A 20,109-nucleotide genomic window follows, 5' to 3' on the forward strand; every position below is an offset into this window, starting at 1 on the left:
ATGCCCGGAGCGGCGGCGGGGGCGGCGGGGGCGGGGGCGGCTCCGGGGGCGGCCTCGTCGGGCGTGGGCTCGGCGGCCGGGGCTCTGCTGCCGCCCCAGGAGGCGGCCAAGCTGTACCACACCAACTACGTGCGGAACTCGCGCGCCATCGGGGTGCTGTGGGCCATCTTCACCATCTGCTTCGCCATCGTCAACGTGGTCTGCTTCTTCCAGCCCTACTGGATCGGCGACGGCGTGGAGACGCCTCAGGCGGGCTACTTCGGGCTCTTCCACTTCTGCACGGGCAGCGGCTTCTCCCGGGAACTCACGTGCCAGGGCAGCTTCACGGACTTCTCCAGCCTGCCCTCGGGAGCCTTCAAAGCCGCCTCCTTCTTCATCGGGCTCTCCATGGTGCTCATCATCTCCTGCATCGTCTGCTTCATCCTCTTCTTCTTCTGCAACACGGCCACCGTCTACAAGATCTGCGCCTGGATGCAGCTGACCTCCGGTGAGTCAGGGGTTAAGGGCGCACCGGGCCGGGGGGGGGGGCGGAGGAAACTCGCGCGTCCCAGCCCCGTCCGTGGGCCAGTTAGGTAACCTGCACGCGATCGCCTCACGCCCCCCCCCCGCAACCTACCCCTCCTCTGGTCCTCGAAATGTGCATTTCCTTAGGAGTGCATTTCGAGTGCCTTGGAATTATGATGTCCCCAGTCCTGCCGGGCTGGTCCCACTGTCACCCCGCTGGACCAACCAGGCTGGCGGGATATAAGCAAGCATCTCCCATGCACCCCAAGGGGCAAGGCAGCATCTGGAGATGCAAGGTGCAAACCTGTGTGCATGGAAAGCTCTTCATTTTGTGGGTGGCAAAAGTGTTAGGTAGCCTTTTCGCTCTGGTGGTGGGGAGAAAGCCGTATTCCAAGGGAAGCGATGGCTTTTGCAGGTTAAATTCCTCTGCAGGGCTGGATAGTTAGTAGAAATAAACTTAGGGGCACTTAAAAGATGCGGAGGGATAACCTGGGGCACCCGCAAAGGGGTGGGTGTGTTGCATTCAAAGCAACGTGTCGGAAAACGTTGTCATCCAGGAAAGAACTCTTGCATAGATTAGGGATGCTTGCTTGGGGTTTGAAACCGTCCCTAAGAGAGAAGATGCCACACCAGCAGCTCCAGCACTAGCAATGACAATGTGGACTGACAGGTTACGTATACACCTCTCTTTCTGGGGGAATTTGTACTGCACTAGTGTCTTGCATGTGGGGAAAAGACACAGGGCTGCTGCTGTGCACCTTTCCAAAGGACTGAGTGGATGAGACCTTGCAAGAGCCACGTTTGAGCTCACAGTGACAAATCTGTCCTCTGGCAGAGGCTGGTACTTAAGGAAAGGTCACAAGGAAATGGTAATGAGAACCTTGGGGAATGCTTGAAAGAAATCCCACCAGACAGGCAAAGTTGCTCTGTTCTTGAGGTGCTTCTGGTATAGCTTTCTGTGGCACTTGCTATGACAAATTAATTCTGCTTCTCAACATGAGTGAGGTCTTGTTATTCATGTCTGGTTGAGGGACAGCTGTGACTGTTGGGAGTCTCTCTTGCAAGGTTTGGTTTCTCTGTATGATAGTACAATGAGAGAAAGCCTCTGTAGTTTCCCCCCCAAGAGCCATGCAGCCCAATCCTATAGATGTTTTATTTGTTAAACAAGTCACAATGCTGCATAGCACCAGGTAAGTGTGCATAGGATTGCAGTCTACATCTGTAGCTTCCAGGTGAGCTGTTAAGTGGCTCTTTGGAAAGCAAAGAGATGGCAGTTCAAAGCCCATGACATTAGTAGATTCCTTACTGTCTCCAGCCTTTCTTTATGTATGTATTGTATATATTTACTCCCTGCAAGGAAGGAAAAATACATTGTTCCCTCCTTCCTTGTGTTATCCTCCCAACAGCCCTTTGAGGTAGGTTACGGGATGACCGGTCCGAGGTCACCCAGTGAGGCTTCTGACCAGTTGAGAATCTGAGCCTGCAACCAGGTCCAGCAACTCAACTGCTACGTCACACTGACTCTTGTTCAACCTTTCTGGCCAAGGCTTAGCTTTGAAGTGGCAAAAACAACTGTGTAGCTAATGTGACAAAAGAGGGCAAGGGAGACGCAGATATGCTGCACCACTTCAGCCTCTAAAACATAAAGCAAAATGCTGAGAGTACCAAGACAAACCCTCCAACAGGGTATCCATTTATAGCTGATGAGGAAGGGTCTGGGTCTAGTTATTGAGGATATTGTCAGTATGAATCAGTTTGTGGCCAGGTCAGGCATGGCTAGTGTTTTATATATTTGTTATACTTATACTCTGCCTTTCCATTTTAAAAATGCCCACAGTGGCTAACAGCATTCAAACATGTTCCGGGGGAAGGATCTGATTGGTTAACATTGTGGTGTAGATGTGTAACCTGGAGTATAAATCTGCCCTTGGAAAGCACCTAAGAGGTTTGGGATTTATTTAAAAAAGAAAGGTATGGTGCAATGCATATAACTTGGTTATGTTCAAGTGCCAGTTATTTGAACCTCAAGAGGGGAGACAAATAAGCAAATGACAGAGGTTTTTACAGAGGTGTTTTGCCGGAAAGTGAAAGGAGGAATGGAGGTCCCAGGGCAATGATTTTTTATTTTATTTTAAATCAAATAAAAAAGGGTGATTAATTTTTGGGGGGTATATAGTTATGTGAAAGCCAAGCAGGAATTCTTCTCGGGATTCTGAAGGTGCATGTTCTTGCTATAGGTGGTTGGAATCAGAGGGCAATGCCTGCAAACAATATGCTCTTGAGTTACCTATTGGAAGTTTCACCCAGGTGCTATATTTAGCCATGTAGTAGAGATTTCTACAGAGATGTGTGCTCTGCAAGCGTAGTTGTCGTTCAGAAATTAATTTGAATGGTGGTTACTGCCAGAGATTGTGATTTTGTATGGACTTCTGGTATATTTTCTAGGCACTATTGCTCTCCTGACCTTTCTCATTCAAGTCTGATCCCATTCAAAACGTCAGATTTAGTTCATTACATATTGGATTGCGATTAAATTATAGGATTAAAAAAGCACGTGCCTATTATGTACCTAGGTGAATCTGTATATTTAGTACTGTTTGTATTTCTTTTGTGAGCTTCCCAGAAAATTTATGTTGTGGGCTGGCTATGTAAACTTAGGTATTACATTATAAGTATATTTTTATTTTGCATTTGTAAAATGCTTCCTATTATGTTTCGCTGTTCACTTTTTGGGAAGATCTGAAAGGGTACTAATTAGTGTGTCTTTGCATTTCCTTAATTTGTAACCTGGACAAGGATTTCATGTTTTCATTTTTGGGTGTTTTTTTTGTCCTTCGTGGAACTGAGTGAGCATTTATATTTGTTGTGTATGGCATGTAATAGCAATGTGGCATTTGTGAAACATGTGAATGATTACTACACATTAATGTTTCTTGCACTTGCAAGTTTCCCAGGATACAGGTATCTTGATATTACCATTAGTGCTTACTGCAAATTGATACTTAAAGCAGGAGCATATCCTCCTTTATTCCTCAATGTCCTGCAGTGGGTTTGATGAAAAAAACGAATGGATTTCAATAAAGTGGTCCAGCTTGCGGAAGAATATTCTGGATTTGCAGACGTGTTAGATTTAACTTAAATTCCACTTCTGATCAATGCCCACTGGGTCGTTAGTACCATTGTATCATTTTGAATGCTAAATATATAAGGTGATTTGTGCCTCACTTGTGTGAATCACATTTGATAAATGACTTTTTCAGATTAAAGTAATACAAATGGTTCTGCAAGTCACTCCCTGCATATAAAACATGATGCAAATAAATAAATAAATAAATAAATGCGAATTGCTATATTAGAGACATATGTCTGTGAAAGGCTTTACTGAAGCCATTCTCAGGTGGTCACAGTATCATTAGATGTTAATAATTTGTTTCCACATAATGCTTATAATCTGCCAGTGAATTCAATAGCACTGTTGTGAATTAACATTGCAAGCTGACGGTTAAATTTTCCAAATTAATTTTACTAAAACAGCGTGTCTTCCTCTTTATTGCATATTGTCTAGTGCTGATTACTTTTCACATAGCAGAAATGGATTTTGTGTAAAAGGGCACAGTTGTTCTGTACATATAATTAATATACATAGGAAGCCAACTTTACTTTACTCTTAACTTTATGACTGTACAAATGAGCAATGCTGTTTTCTAAATAAAGTTGACAATATTTTAATATTTATAAACTTTCCATTTGAATTTGCACCAAAGTCCTCTGTATACATACGGTAGTTTGTATGCACTCCCCCCCCCCCACAAGGTTAAAGTTTCCAGAGCTGCAGAATAGACATGTGTGTGGAGACAGACGGAAATTAAATGCTTTAAAAATAAAAACACCACTGCACTGCTTCACTTTTTATTAAAGAGTACATATTATTGTGGTCTTACTGGTTTACCTGTCAGGAACTCAGGGAGCAGCCTATTGTGGAGCATCTTCACTTTAGTTGCAAGTTAATTATACCCACCCCTTGAATAAACACAGTATATCCCATAAACTACTGCTATCCTGTAAGTGTTTGGTAAAGAGATGTGGGATGGAGGAAAGAGGAATTAATGGCTTTGAAATTGTTAAGGAAACAATGATTTCGGTTCCTTATAATTAACACTAATAATTTTTCCTGCAGGCTGTTCAGCTTTTTCAAAATACGGTTCTCTCAATGCACTCAATGCCCTTGCAGTTTATATAGGTCCTTTCTCTACATGCTGTACACCCAAGATAACTATAAAAGGGCCTACTGATGTTAACTAATGCCTTTTGAATAATATATGTCGTGAAAATTAATTTGCAAACTCGTTTTTTAAAGAGTAATGGGGAACTGTATGCTTTGCTTCTACAGAAGTCCTTCAGTTTTTCTTAAGGGATTGCCCTTTCACTGGAAAGGAGTAATATTATTTGGTCATTGTGGCTTTGCTGAAACAGACTCATGGGCCAAATGGGAAGGCCTAGGGGGGGCCTGTTTAGGCTCTTGGGCTCAGTGTTCCCCACCATGGACCCTAGACTATGTTTCTTAGATTTCTACTCAGATGAAGCAGCTAAATCCTTGGCTATTACGCTCCCAGAGAAAATTAAAGCAATGTATAATCTCAAAGAAGGTTTCTAATACAGCTTTCTAAAGTGTTAATTCAAGGCTGCTAGATTAAATCCCAGAGAGGGAAATTATGGATTCTGTCTCTTGGCAAAACACAGGTTTGTCATCTTTATTGCTGACTCCATTCCTTCTACCCAGGAAAACTAATTACAGCTTGGCTTTGTTTTAATGTATTGGATTGCTGGGGAAAATTCAAGTGTACAGTTGGCAAAGAGTGATGACTGAAATTTAAGTGAAATGTTGCCACAGTAAAGTTTCTGAAGCAGGTGGTTATTTTCATGGGGAAAATCAGTGCTTAAACTGAAATGGAAATGACATGATGTCTCTTTTTGGAAAACCTGTTGGCCAGTTTTGGATGGTCTCCTCCTCTCTTGTTTTGGCATCCTTTTGATAAAGCAAGTTATGCTCAATGGACCTGTTTTTTCTAGGCTTTTAAAACAGTGGCTTCATGCCTGGACTCCTCTGGTCAGCTAAATTGAGTCACAGAAGATTGCTTTTTTGGCAAACAACAGCTTCTCCCTTTTCAGAAATAAGATGATGGTGCTTTTCTAGGAACTGATGTGCTTTAGCAGACTAGTCCTGTTGTAAAGCCATGGCCTGCATAACTGCAGCCGACAATGACTATCTAACGGGCCACTTGATAGCAAAACATGGGTAATGATGGGACAAGTATTTTGTCTTCCTCTTGACAGTACTGGTGTAGTCCAAGGGTAGACCACATAGTGCCCTCCAGGTGTTGATGGGCTACAGCTCCCACAAGCCCCAACCAGCATGGTCAGTGGTTAGAGATAATGGGAGCTGTCGCCTGACAGCACCATGTTGACTACCCCTGGTGTAGTTGTAGCTGACCAAGACTGGTTTTGGCAGCAAGAGGGAGACAGCAGGAAAAGTAGGAAGGTACAGCCATGAAAGTTTGTTCGCTTCCCCCTGTCTTCAGCATTTGGCTAAGCATAAGTGCTTAGCTAAAGCTGGAAAGCCCTTCATTTGTCAGGATAGATTAAGCCCACGGGACACTAATTACTGCCTTAACACACTTTAAAGTGGACAGGGTAAGCCAAACTGAGAACTTAAAGGTCTCAGGGGGTTTTGGGTTGCTTGTTCATAAACGACACCAAGTATTGCATAGTTACCACGTCTCTCTGCAAGGTTTGCCTTTCTCTTTCAGAGCAGCATAATTACTCCGGTGTTAGGCTGCTATGGAAACTGTTTTGCAAATAATGGAGTTAAAGAGGCAGTTGTAATCATCTTGACTTGCTGAGGTGCGATTTGCTAATGGCTCTTTTAAGTTTTCATCTGCAAATACAGACAGTGGAGAAGGTCTAGGTTTGAGTGTACAGCTGTTGGTTAGGAGGAAGGAAAGCAGTGGCAGGCAGTCAGGTGAGTGGCCATTTACAATTACCTTTACTCTCTGCTACTTTCCCCCACCTGCTGGGCCTCTGCCCCCGCAAAGGCTGTTGGAACCAATCATCCTGTTGAGGAGAAGCAGCAGAACTATCTGCTCTCAAGTCTGTCTGTCTGTCTGTCTGTCTGTCTCTCTCTCTCTGTGTGTGTGTGTGTGTGTTAACCAAGATTTATGTCTTGGCTATCATTAATCGCCACATAATTGTCTCTGTCAACAGAGTGTTGGCAATAGACGTTTAGTCCGCCATCTTTCCTCCTGGAAGCCTGATGTGTTGCCAGGGCTCTTTTTAAATCTGAGCTTTTTTCTATGGCAAGGTCCTTCTGTTCTAGGTGTCCTCTGATGCCTCCACGATGAGACTTATTTGACACAAGCAGATTTCTGCTAGGCCCAAGAAGGGTGAGGCCCCATCCTGTGAGCTCAGCATCCAGCTGCCTTGAAGCCACATTTGAGAAGGTGTTTTGACATTTGGGAGGTAGTCAAACATGGAAGTAAGAAATAGTGCCTTTGCTCGCTCTTTCTTTCTTTCTTTCTTTTCTTCCTCCCTTCCTCCCTTTTCCTTTGATGGTGTGTCCTTTTCAGATTATAAGATTGAGGGCAGGAACTTCAGCTAGTGCAGAATGCAGCAACATGGCTTGTGGCTCTGTCTTTCAACAACACCCTGCGCTTGTGCTGCTGGAAAAACTGCCCTAGACTCACAATGGCCCATCCCTTCATGCCCCCAGTCTCCTTGAAAAGGAGAATACAGGAACAGTAGCCTAAAAACCCCAAAGGAATGTGAGAAGTAATTGCTGCATGTGTTGTGCTGCCGTGCCTCATGTTTAGAAATGGGGCTGGCACAGATCTACCCACTTAGCTGTACGACAAGCCATGCATTACTGGCAGGACCATGAAGAGATGAAGGGCATAGGTGCCAGCCTTATAACTATGCCCAGCCCTTATGCAGCCACAAGGATGAAACCTGGAGAGGATTAGCCACAGACCAGGCTCATCGTACCCTGGCATAGGTAAACATCGTAGTGCCCAAACTTTAATACTCCCTGGCCTTAACGGAAAACCAGTATTGCACTCCCTCTTTTAAGAGAGCCAGTTACTCCCACAATGTAGTTTTGTTGTTTGTCAACAAAGATAAGCAACTTAGGATCAGGATATCAGAGGGATCCCCTTATTCTTTGCAGCAAAGGATGGAATGAGAGAATTTGTACACAGGAGGGAAAGAGGGTCGATAGGGAGTGTCTGAGTATAAGGAGGGAAGTTCAGACTGGGGAAAAGGCGCGATATATGGTAAATATCATAATCATTACCATCATCATCATCACCATCATCATAGTGTCCTCAAGCCATAATTATTTGATCAAGAATGCTATGTCAGCACTGAACCTGTGTAGCATGTATCTAAAGCCAGGTGTGTGTAGGCCCCTCTTCCAGCCTATGTCTTGGTTCACCTGCTGAACAAATTCTCTACCATGCCAGATCAGTGTTACCTCATATATATGAGCTACTGAAAATGGTTTGAAATTGCTAATGGTAACTAACAACTCTTATTTTAACCAGTAATGTAAATGCCTCAATTGCTCAATTACCTCTTACGTTACACTGATGTCTCCCTGACAAGAATAAATCTAGAGGGGGAGCAAACAAAGCCTGCCAGAAAGCATCCCTTGAATCCATTGATATTCCACAACAAGAATTTCATTAATTGTTTTATTTGCTTTTAGAAGCTATATTTTTTATGATTTGCTCTTGATAGATGAATTATTCACTTATTTATAAATAAGCGTAGTAGATTAATGGTTTTTGCATATAGAATGGGAACAGTCACTGTACACTAATGCGGATGTATGGCTAATCTAGAATACATCTTTGCCACCTGGTGTGGAGGCCGCTGCTTGACCTTTCTCCCTTGGAATCCAACAGGGATATTCATGATTGTGATCATATAGCTGTCATTACCTCACATGGGCTCTTATGGTTTTTCTGGTCTGGTGTAGCAGCCATAACATTCTCTTCCCATTTAGGAAGTGCATTCTGGGTTTCTCCGCTCCATCTCCAGCAGGAATTTGATACTCTCTTTCATGGTTTGTTTTAACCACAGCACAGAATTACTTCTATATTGGTGCCAGCTAGGATTGATTGTTTGATTGATTGATTGTTTAACTTCTACACTGTTTACTATACAGGCAACTCCTGATGTAGACGCATTTAAATGATACACAGTTGTGCTCCAAATCCGGAAGTAGTTCCAGAATGTCATGGAGGGGCAGAATGGGCTTATACATACTCGGCTGCTATGGGCCAGGAGGTCCGGAACGGAACCCCCATGCAAAACGAGGATTGACTGTATTCAAAATATCTCTCAGTGTCATTCAGCAAACAGAAGCAGCAACAGATAACTTAGAATCATAGAATCTTAGAGGTGGAAGGGACCCAAGAGTCATCTAGTCTAACCCTCTGCGATGCAGGAATTGCAGCTAAAGCATCCAGGACAGATGACCATCCAACCTCTGCTTAAAAACCTCCAGGAAGGAGAGTCCAGCACCTCTCATGAGAGTCTGTTCTACTGCTGAATAGCTCTTACTGTCAGAAGGTTTTTTCCGAACGTTTAGTCAGAATCTCCTTTCTTGTAACTTGAAGCCGTTGGTTCGAGTCCTCCCTCCAGAGCAGGAGAAAACAAGCATGCTCCGTCCTCCATGTGACAGCCCTTAATATATTTGGAGATGGCTATCACATTCATCCAGTGCTATACTAGCTGCACTGGCTCCCGGTGGAGTACAGGGTCAGGTTTAAGGTCTGGTTTTGACATTTAAAGCCCTATGCGGCCTAGGACCCACATACCTACGGGACCACCTCTCCTGGTATGCCCCACAGAGGACCTTAAGGTCCACAAATGACAACATTTTGGAGGTCCCAAGTCTTAAGATGGTTAGATTGGTCTCAACTAGGGCCAGGGCCTTTTCAGTAGTGGCCCCGACTTGGTGGAATGCTCTGTCACAAGAGACTAGGACCCTGCGGGACTTGACATCTTTCCGCAGGGCCTGCAAGACAGAGCTGTTCCACCAGGCCTTTGGTTTGGACTCAGTCTGACCCTTATGTTTCCCTCCCCTTATGCTTTTGATCTATCGGCTACTTTTAAAATGAGGCTGCATTTTGAATTGCATTTTAACCTGGTTTTTTCCCCTATTATGTTTTTACTGTAATTTCACTGGCTCTGGCCTGGGAGGGCGGGGTATAAATAAAATTTATTATTATTATCAGTCTCCTCTTTTCCAGGCTAATCATACCCAGCTCCTTCAAGCGTTTCTTGTAAGGCTTGGTTTCCAAACCCTTGATTATCTTGGTTGGTTTCCTCTGCACACATTCCTGCTTGTTAAATTGTGGTGCCCAGAACTGGACACAGGATTCCAGGTGTGGTCTGGAGGAAACAGCAGCAACAATAAAATAGTTGCATCTAAAAATGTTACATTAATACAAAGGAACTAATATATGAATCGATACTAATTCCTTCTGGCACACCCTCTCCCTCTGCCTCTGGGTTTCCACCTGGGGTCCAAACAAACGCTCAGCTCACCCACAAAAGTCTCACAACAAGAAAAGTTCTAGAAACACCCTAGTCTCTCACACTAGACTTGCTTTTTATGGGAAAGCCCAGGGTACATGATACTTCCTTAGGCTGCCCACAGCTGTGTCCCATTTAGCTGCTCTCTTCTCACCCAGTTCCAGGTACAGCAGGTATGTCAATTTTCCCAGGGGGTCCAGAGGATGGGGAAAGGGCCCCCTCCACCGCTCTCAGTTCTTTCTTCCCCCTCTGTCCTGTCCTCCTCCGCTGGTGCTGGGCTGCAGCTGCCCTCCCTCGCTTTGGCCTTGGTGGGCAACTCCTGCAGCAACCTTGCCCTATAACCAGGGCTTGGAAACCCATCTCAAATTAAGGCTTTCTGGGAGATGATCTATAATGAAATGAAAAAGGTATTTAAATATACCTTCCTGAAGAAACCAGAGGCCTTTCTCCTGGGCGTAGTCGGCCAATTGGTGCCAAAGAAGGATAGAACTTTCTTTATGTACGCCACAACAGCAACAAGAATACTTATAGCAAAGTATTGGAAGACACAAGAGTTACCCACCCTGGAAGAGTGGCAGATGAAGGTGATGGACTATATGGAATTAGCGGAAATGACTGGCAGAATCCGAGACCAGGGAGAAGAGCTGGTGGAAGAAGACTGGAAGAAATTTAAAGACTATCTGCAGAAACACTGTAAAATTAATGAATGTTAAAATGATGTTGGATTGAAAATAAGTGGCATTAGCAACAAAGTTAACAAGAGTATGCAAAATTGAATTGATAATGGATGAAAATATAGAGTTATAATATGTTAAGATACAGAGTTAAGATAAACGAAAGAGGGTAAGGATTTGCTGATTTGATTATTTAAATGGGGATACAAAAAGGGGAGGTGTGAGGAGGCCAAGGAAATAAGATAATGAGTTAGGGTTACAAAAAATGGATTTGTTTTTATTCTTCTTTTTTCTATTTTATGTATTTTTCTATGTTTTTTTTTGTATTTCTTTCTTTTTATATAACCTTTTTAAATTTATGTTTTTGTAAAACTTCAATAAATATCTTTTTTTTTTAAAGAAAGAAACCAATCTCAAATTTTGGATTCCCCATTTTTAAGGCCTTGCTGGTTGGCATTAACCAGGCCAATGCTAAATGGGGTGAAATCAAACTACCAAAAGAACAGGGGGGGAAGTAGAATGGAGAAGAAATATACAAACCACTGAAACTCCCTATTTCCTAACTATAGTACCTCTTAGATGCAGTGGCGTAGCGTGGGTTGTCAGCACCCGGGGCAAGGCAAGTAATTTGCGCCCCCTAACCCTGAGTGAGCCAGGTAGGGGCAGAGAGCTGCGAGTGCGAGCGGCCCCCCCCCCAGATGTTGCGCCCGGTGCGGCCAGCCCCCCCTTGCACCCCCCACGCTGTGCCATTGCTTAGATGTGGTGTGGTGGTGTGTTTCTGTAGTGTGAAACATCTGTAAGCCTTGTTACCACCCTTTCCCCCCTCTCAACGGGTTCTCTGCCATTAATAGTGGTGTGATAAATTCAATAAGTACAGCTTTTCCCAGCGTTGAGTTAACCGTTATGGAGAAAACTGCTGTTGCCTTTTTCTTTTTAAAGCTTTTAACGGTGCAGATCCTTTATCAAGGAAACCCATAATTCTAACAACTGATAGAGCAACACACCTAACTTTGAAAGTGATTTCGGTGGTGGCACATATTACAGTGGCAACCTCATCATTTTTAAATAGGCTTAACATAAAATAGTAGTACTGATATGCATTATACATCTCTCTTTTGTTCCTTATAAACTGAACTTCCTATTCTTTGCATAAATGCATGAATTATTGTTACTATAATATACCAACATATCCTTCTTTTATGGTGGCATTGTAAAGCTGCTGTTATGCAACCCATTCTGCCCAGCCAGTTAACAATAGATGCGATGTTCATTTGGTATATAATATTTGGGACTATGTAGTCAAATTGGGATATAACTATGCACAGTATGGTGGGAAAGAATAGATGCTCCAGTCGTGTGTGCTGTAATAAAATGCAGAGTCAGTAAAATAACTTGAATAGTTTGTTGCCAGTACACCCACATTTTTACATGCTGTGGAGAGCCTAGCCAGGTACTAAAATAAATAAAAAAAATAAATTCTTAGCAGTAACTGTTCTCTGCAGAAAATTGTAGAGGGAGCATGAATTCTAAAACTATAATATTATTTCAGACATAGTCTTCCATTATAATTCAATCACTAGACTAATATAGCTTCAGTTCCAAGAACAATCACAGAGTGGGAACCAATTGTACAGTGTCTGATGTAAAGCTATCAAGAATTAAGTATAGTTTTATATGTAAGTTTCAGTCATGTTATGTATCTGCACTGTCACCTGAAGGCTGCAATTCTGATCATTCTTCCTGGGAGGGAAGCGTTGCTGAAATAAAAAGTGCTGGCTTCTAAGTAAATGGAGCTATGGTTGAAGTGAAAGGCTGTTCTGTCAGTCACAGGCTTTGCGATGAATTCCCATTTTAAGCTTGGGTACTGAGTGGGGGGAAGGTAAAAGAGAAAAGAATTAACTAGGAGTGTTCATGCCAGTTCAGATTCCAGAGAAGAGTTAGTTGGTGGTGGAGATGATGGCCCTTGTGGAGGCTGATTGGGCAAAGGCGTGGATTAGCTAGCTGCATTGGTGCTAATAACGTAGGTCAGTAGCCTACAAACCTACCCATGGCACTTCTTTGAACCCCATCTGCTGGAACATGGAGCCCAATTCTGATTGCTTTTACCACATTTGGCAAGCATTTCTCCACAACTTGCATTCCTCCTTTCTCCCTCTTTCTCCCACCCGGCTCTCTCTGCGGGTAAACAGCAATGGCAGAGCTGTTGGAGACCCACTTTCTTTTGGCTTATGATCCATCACTTGCAAACTGATGCTACAGAGTGTGTTGTTGTGGTTGTTGAGCGCTGATTATAGGTAGATGCTTTGCTGGGTTTTCCATATGATGTTTAGTTTACATTTTTATGCTGTTATTGGCTTTAGGTAGTGGAATCCAGTTCTAACTTTCATTGTAGGATAATAATAAAACAAACTTTGCATTACTATACTAATGTTGACTTTCTTATTCTTCTTTGACGATCACTTATAGCCAAGTAAGATTGTCTTCCATGAACACGGTCTAAACCGGGAGTCCGTAAGTGACTATGGAGGCCAATTCTGGTTCCACATGTCCTTGACTTTGTGTTCCTTGTTTGTCCCCCTCATTGCACTTTTTAATTTTCCTGCGTACCACAGAACTGTCATTTTCTGTACCCTGTCATATTTATACAGGGCAACACTGATCATTAGAGCAGTTTGTGTTGGATGAATCCATGAAATTTAAACCTATAGTAATGGCTAAGAATTGAATTGGCTAGAGATAGTAGCTTTGTTCTGCAGGGATTCACAGCTTATGGTTGCCAGAAGGGTGGTATGAGTAACAGGAGCTACTTGGGGCAGTTCAGAACAGAGAGTCAGGTGGAGAGAGAGTTAAGTAGGTACCCTTCCTGGCAGCATTTGATGCTTTTGAGGCAGGCTTTATTCTTTACTCATCAAACTGTGTTGACTATCCTTATGGAAATAATAAGGCAAACCTACTCCTTGCTGTAGCTGTAGGGGCAAGCAGGCAGGGAAGTGAGAAGTGCTGCTAAAAGGGCTGAGTGGAGGAGAAACAGACTGTAGTTTAGTGTTTGCCTATCTGATGCCCTCCAGATGTTTTGAGCTACAATTCCCAGCATGTTGCCCGGGGCTGCTGGGAGTTGTAGTCCAAAACATCTGGAGGGTACCAGGTTGCCCAAGACAACAACAACAACAACTAATAATAATAATAATAATAATAATAATAATAATAATAATATTTTATTTATACCCCGCCCTCCCTGGCCAGGACTGGGCTCAGGGCGGCTAACACCGAATATAAATACAGTAAAAACATTAAACAAACAAACAATTGACTGAAATATAAATTAGAATACAATTTAAAATGCAGCTTAAAATGCAGCCTCGTTTTAGTGGTAGTCCATAGATCAAAGCCATAAGGGGAGAAAATGTCAAATATTCACCGAGGCCAACTATCCATGCTGGTCCTACATGGGCCAGCAAAAAGAGCCGAGGGGAAATTTATATACAAAATCCCATATAAGGGGTTCCATAAATAAATAAATGTTATAAATGGGGTGGGGGGGTAGACTTGAGTCCAACCCAAGTGCCAGGCAGAACAGCTCCATCTTGCAGGCCCTGCGGAAAGATGTCAAATACCGCAAGGCCCTGATCTCCTGTGGTAGGGCGTTCCACCAGGCCGGGGCCAGAGCTGAAAAGGCCCTACTTGGGTGGCCCTTAGGACTGGGTGCAGGGTCGATGGGAGACCTTAACTTTCCACAGCACACTTTGTTGGATTTCTCATTGATCCAAGAACAAAAACCATTTGCGTTTTCTCCAATACTAGAATTTGATTGAGGCTGGTTCCCTGGCACAGGGCATGAGACTTGCCTCCCAGAGCAGAAGAAAGGTGGTGCTGCAAAGCATCAAATTGGGTGCATAGTCTTCCAGTCTAATTTGCATTTTTAGTTTTATAGATATGGGATTGTATCCAGCAAGAGTCATCCTCCGAGTAGACCCATTAAACCTGAGGGATGCAACTAAATTGAGGTCCATTAGTTTCAGTGGGTCTATGCTGAGTAGAAATCAGCTGGCTGCAATCCATACATCAAGGGTAGCTAGCATGGTGCTCTTCAAATGCAGCTGGACTGCCACTCCCAACATGGCATCACTGACCATGCCAGCTTGGGCTGATGGGAGTTGTAGTCCAGCAATTTCTAGAGAGCGCCGTGTTGGCCATCTCTGCCATAGAGCATGGAAGGGAAGAGGATTCATATACAGGCAACTTGATTTGTTTACATCCTTGAGTTTTTACTCCCAATAGACTTTCTGAACGTAAGTCTGCATATATTTCTGTACCAACTCTTCTGAAGAGCAGCGGTCATGTTGCTTTATTTCGAAGTAATCAGTGGAATAGATAAACCTTCTGTAATTACAGCGAGCGGAATTCAGAAACGAAAATGAAACATATTTTATCCTTGTTCAACATTATGTGCAGCCATCTGCAGTATGACAAGTAATGGCACAGATCTATCACTACATTGGATTGTTATTCGAGACAACATATTCTGTATGGTTTTTGACTCTGCATTAATGAGGGAATCGGTTCTGTTTTGACATCTGTCATGTTTCAGTCATGGCATTGCCGCTAATCTAGGAGTAAAATTGTACTCACTCTTGAAGGCCCTTTCTTATTTGCGTGGAGTGCGCGTTGTGTCATAATACGAGCTCAACCCCACCAGCCTTTAAAAGGGGCACAGAAAATTTTAAGGCTTAATAAGAACAAAATGAAAAAAGTGGTGTTTAGAAACTTGGGCATGGAGGACAGAGTCCCCAGCATGACAGATGCAAGAGGCATTAAGTCCTAAATGGCAAAAGCCGAAGGCCACATCTCTCTCATTTAGCTGGCCACGAGGGAACTGTGATTAGGGTTTTAATTCCTGTCATGCCAGTTTGAGTGCTGGAAGCTGCCAGGGCTGCAGCTTATCCTGCGATGTGCCACAAGCCTCATTTACATTCAGTGCTACTGAGCAACAGCACACGGTGCCCTTCTCTGCCCTGTGTTTGAATTGCTCTGATGTCGATTTCCGTACCATTCGTGGTGGGGCCTTTGGGGCAGTGTATGTAGCTGAAGCCCGGACAGTGTTCTTGGGGCCCATTCAAAGAGAGGGTGCATTTCTTCTGTTGAAGACATCCGTAAGTTCATCTGTGTTTCCTCAGTTATCCAAGGTGCTCTACAGAGAACCAGGCTGGGGAAAGGTCAGTACAGTAGTTCAAGCTGTGTAGGAAAATGTGAAGAAGTCTTGTTGTTTTTCAATGTCCCTGTTCTCTATTCCCTCTGGATACAGAGATACAACATGATATTCTAGGGATGTGGAACCTCAGGGGCCAAATGCAGCTGTCTCTATCTCCATGTCTAGTTGCCATTTTGGGGGCAAGATGGCTCTAAAGCCTTGTTTTTCAAACGATGGACTGACTGTGATTGATTCTCAGTTAAACATCTGGCCTATTCCAACCCCTTTTCCTTAATGGCGACTGCTCCTGCTCAGGCTGCACAGAAAAAGCAATTTGGTTCCTGAAATCCATCCTGATTGCGCAGATAAAATAGAACGGATAGAATTCTACAGGATGGGGTACTAGTGTGGAAACAGTACTGATCTAATGATCCCCAGGCATGCATCTCCGGATGGTGGAGATGTCAGGCATCATCCTGGCGCCCAAGTATCTTCTCTTGGTCACAAGTGGTCGATAGCCAGGTGCAAAACGCGCCTGGCGCCTGGCTTATTTCGAACGCTGGCTGGATTGTGTCCTGGATGCAGACATAGGTGTGTGCATAGAAACACATGAAGAGAGTGTGGTCTGCTGTCGAAGGGTAAGAGTCATATCCATTGATGCACCCATTTCTGCCTATGGCATGTGGCCCCTGGACGGTTCCACATGAGAGAATGCGGCCCCTGGACGGAAAGAGGCTCCACACCTCTGTTGTATGATTTTAGGAAGTACAGTGGTACCTCAGGTTAAGAACTTAATTCGTTCCGGAGGTCCGTTCTTAACCTGAAACTGTTCTTAACCTGAGGTACCACTTTAGCTAATGGGGCCTTGCGCCGCCGCCGCACGATTTCTGTTCTCATCCTGAAGCAAAGTTCTTTACCTGAGGTACTATTTCTGGGTTAGCGGAGTCTGTAACCTGAAGCCTCTGTAACCTGAAGTGTCTGTAACCCGAGATACCACTGTAAAGGGACAAATTCTCACTTTAAAATTCCCACCACCCTTCAGTTCTGTTCTCCTTTCCTAGCCACTAGGTTTGCCGTTCTCCTGCTGGAAGGACACCTGTGCCTTTAGCAGCTGCACGGTGACTGGAAATTCAACAGGTGCCTCTTCCCCATTGTGGTGATGCAGGGATGTGCAGAATGTGAGGCTTGTTTATCTTTTGCCTGACATGCAAGCCGTTAAAGCCAAGAGCTCTGCCAGAAAAGAAACCTGGCATCCCTACTGACTCCTTGATAAGACCTGCGTCTCTCACAGATGTTGGATGGAAGTCTTGGCTCTGGAGGAAGGTGGGATCGTGCTCTTTCAGATGTTGTAATTAAAACCAGCTTAATAGGCAAGGTCACAGTCCTGAACACAGCAAGGTGGCAGAGAGAGGTGGAAGTGCGAGCTGGTTGCAGAAAAGCAAAAAACCTCTCCCCTCCCCCGGCTGTTGCTTCCCTTGCATAGTAAATTGGTGGTTTGTAATAGCTGTCCATAGATGGATTGATTTGTGATCAACCATAATTGATATATCTGCATATACTACACAGTGCCTTCCATTCTTCCTCCTTATCATGCACACACAGAATAAATTTCCTAGGAGTAATGGGACGTATACTAGTCATGTTCCCATCCGCAAACCTATGTCCCCACTGTGGAAGGATGTGTGGATCCAGAACAGACCTCCACAGTCACTTATGGACACACTGTTAAGACTATGTTCATGGAAGACAAACTTACTCAGCTACGAATGATCGCCAAAGAGGATGTCATGTCTCTGCTCATTCCCAAACCATTCACATCAACGGGACATAGGCAAATAGTGCTGCATCTGGCCAGCAGAGGGAGCATAGACTTTAGCTCATTGTATTGGCCTCAGAGAATTAGGGAGTACACCCTCTGGGAAGGAGCTGATAGAAAGGATGTTTGTTGGATAATTTAGGCAGGGGCGAAACTCTACTTTATTTCACCTAGGTCAAAGATGCAGTTTGGCACCTCACCCAAGCATTTGCATACACACAGAGAGATGCTGGGAGCCTCAATGGCACCCCTCGGGAGGCTCTACCTGGGACAAAAAACCTGGCTAGTCCTCCCATAGCTAAAGCTCTGATCAAGGGTAACTGTATCTACCGGTATGTGTTTTGGAGTATTACACCCCAGACTTTTAACATCATGCCTTGCGATGCAAGAAACTGAGTCTTAGAGTTTCTTGAATGGGGGCCTTGTAGGCCACTGAATCCAATCTTCTGCTTCCATGCTCCAGAGCTAGGGCATCCTCAGCAGGTGGTATCCAGTCCCTGCTTCAACTTCTTTTATCTTTCTTAGGGTCCACTACTACAAGATGCCTAGCAGGGAAGATACGATTTGCAAACACCATACAATAAGACAGAGACAGACAGTGCAGTCTGGTGTTTGCTCCGTCAAACTGGCAGGCCATCTCAAATTCTGAATGATGCTATTTACTCCCATTTACCTCTAATTGTGTATCTTATGGGTATCCTTAATACTCTCGCAGACAATCTCATGGCACATTGAAATATCATAAGGGAACTGATAGCAAGCTGCAGCTTAAGTGACAAGCTTCGGCTGCTCCCATATGTCAGAAGAAAATTAATCTCCTTGTATGTTTCAGGTTTTCAGTTTCCATTAAACTGGGACTCTGGAGAGTAGAGAGGCAGAGTGATCCTCCCAATGTATTTCCTAGTAAAGCTGAATATTAAGAATCTGGTGCGTGCTGGGCACAGGACGGCTTGGAATAAAAATGTTTCTGCAAGCAAGTCTTGGGATAAGAACTGTGTTTGCTGTCGTGTATAACTGATCCTTTGTGCACTCTTAATATGCAAGCCATTAGTTTGCCCAGATCTTAATTTAGTCAGGCAGGGCAAGGCTTCCAGGCTGCTGGAGCCAGTCGTTGGCTCCGGCACCCGTCCTCCAATAGCACACTGCTTAATTTAACACCGTTATGCACTCAATCTCTGTTGGTTTAGGCATGCCTTACTCGGTTGCACCCAGCCTGTAGGTATTTGGTGGGGGGGGGGGAATGAGGAGCCCAGAGAAGAAGCAAGTAACCATTGGGGTCATTGGCAAGCTGCTCCAGCTTCTGTGTGGACTAAGAATAGATATGGATAATTGAAGCAGGGCTGGTGGCCATAGGTGATGTGCACAGGTTTTGCAGATTTTTATAATACTTCAAAAACCTGAAAAAGCCTCTTTTGAGAAGAGCTGACATCGTAGAATCAATGCAGGAATCTCAACATACAGTCCCCCATTCAATTTGCAACCAAGCTGGACCCTGCTCAGCTTTGCAAATGTGCCAGCAGTTTTATTGATGCACCTTCATCTCTCACCCACTTTTAAACCAGCTCCTGAGTTTGTGGGAAGCAATTTCTGGGTAAAATACAGTGCACACCGATGTGCAAAGCTTGCTCTTGCTTTTCTTTGCTGCAGTTTGCTTTGTTTTGTGACTTGCTTCCCAGCGTCTTACTTGCACTAATACAGGCACAGGGGAAGGAGCAGTGCTGTCTGTCTAACTCTGTCCAATGTTGCTGCTACAAGATACAGTGAATGGCAGAATAAGTTGGGTTGGCGTCAGGCAGTTGAGGTCATCCTGGGCACTCTTAGAAGAGACCTGTGGAGGCTTAGAGCCCATTTTCATCCCCTTCCTTGCCTGGAAAAAGCCGCAGCCTGGTGGTATTTTGCATTATATTGGGATGCCTCTTTCCAACAAAGGAACAGCTGCAACAAAGGAACTTAGACTACTGATGCCCCAAGAACTGGAGCCTGGGTCACCTTCAAATGCCTGGCAAGGCTAATGAAGAGTCCCTGTGCTTGTGCGCTCAGAGGAGCTATACAGAATTCATACGCTTGCACATCAAAATGCACTTTGAGGAGGGAGGCTGTGATTTTGTATTTCCTTGCCAAGATGTTATGGTGCAAAGCTGTTCCGAATTAGGGTGCAAGCTCATAACGAGTCTTTTGATCTGAGAGTTTTTGAGCTGGGGTTTAGTCCGTGCACCACCAGTCAGCTCAGTCCAGAGGAGGAACAGCTGCAAAGGGCAGCTGGAGAAGCCACATTAGACCAGAGTGTGTGTTATGCCTCAGGCCTACAAAAACTTCCAGGGCAGGCTTAC

At 44.2% G+C, this 20,109-nt stretch overlaps 1 protein-coding gene across 2 annotated transcripts in view; it reads left to right on the plus strand.

The window, feature by feature from the left end:
* Positions 1 to 20,109, plus strand: part of LHFPL3 (LHFPL tetraspan subfamily member 3) — a gene marked incomplete at its 5' end in the record, with an annotated part of 238,720 nt that continues 218,611 nt past the window's right edge. For both annotated transcript variants that reach the window (XM_083575367.1, XM_083575366.1), the window contains one exon: positions 1 to 487. In XM_083575367.1, the coding sequence (XP_083431493.1) occupies positions 1 to 487 (487 nt within the window). The remainder of the gene's footprint in view (positions 488 to 20,109) is intronic.

Source organism: Podarcis filfolensis (genome assembly GCF_964270895.1).
Source record: "Podarcis filfolensis genome assembly, chromosome: 10".
NCBI lineage: Eukaryota > Metazoa > Chordata > Lepidosauria > Squamata > Lacertidae > Podarcis > Podarcis filfolensis.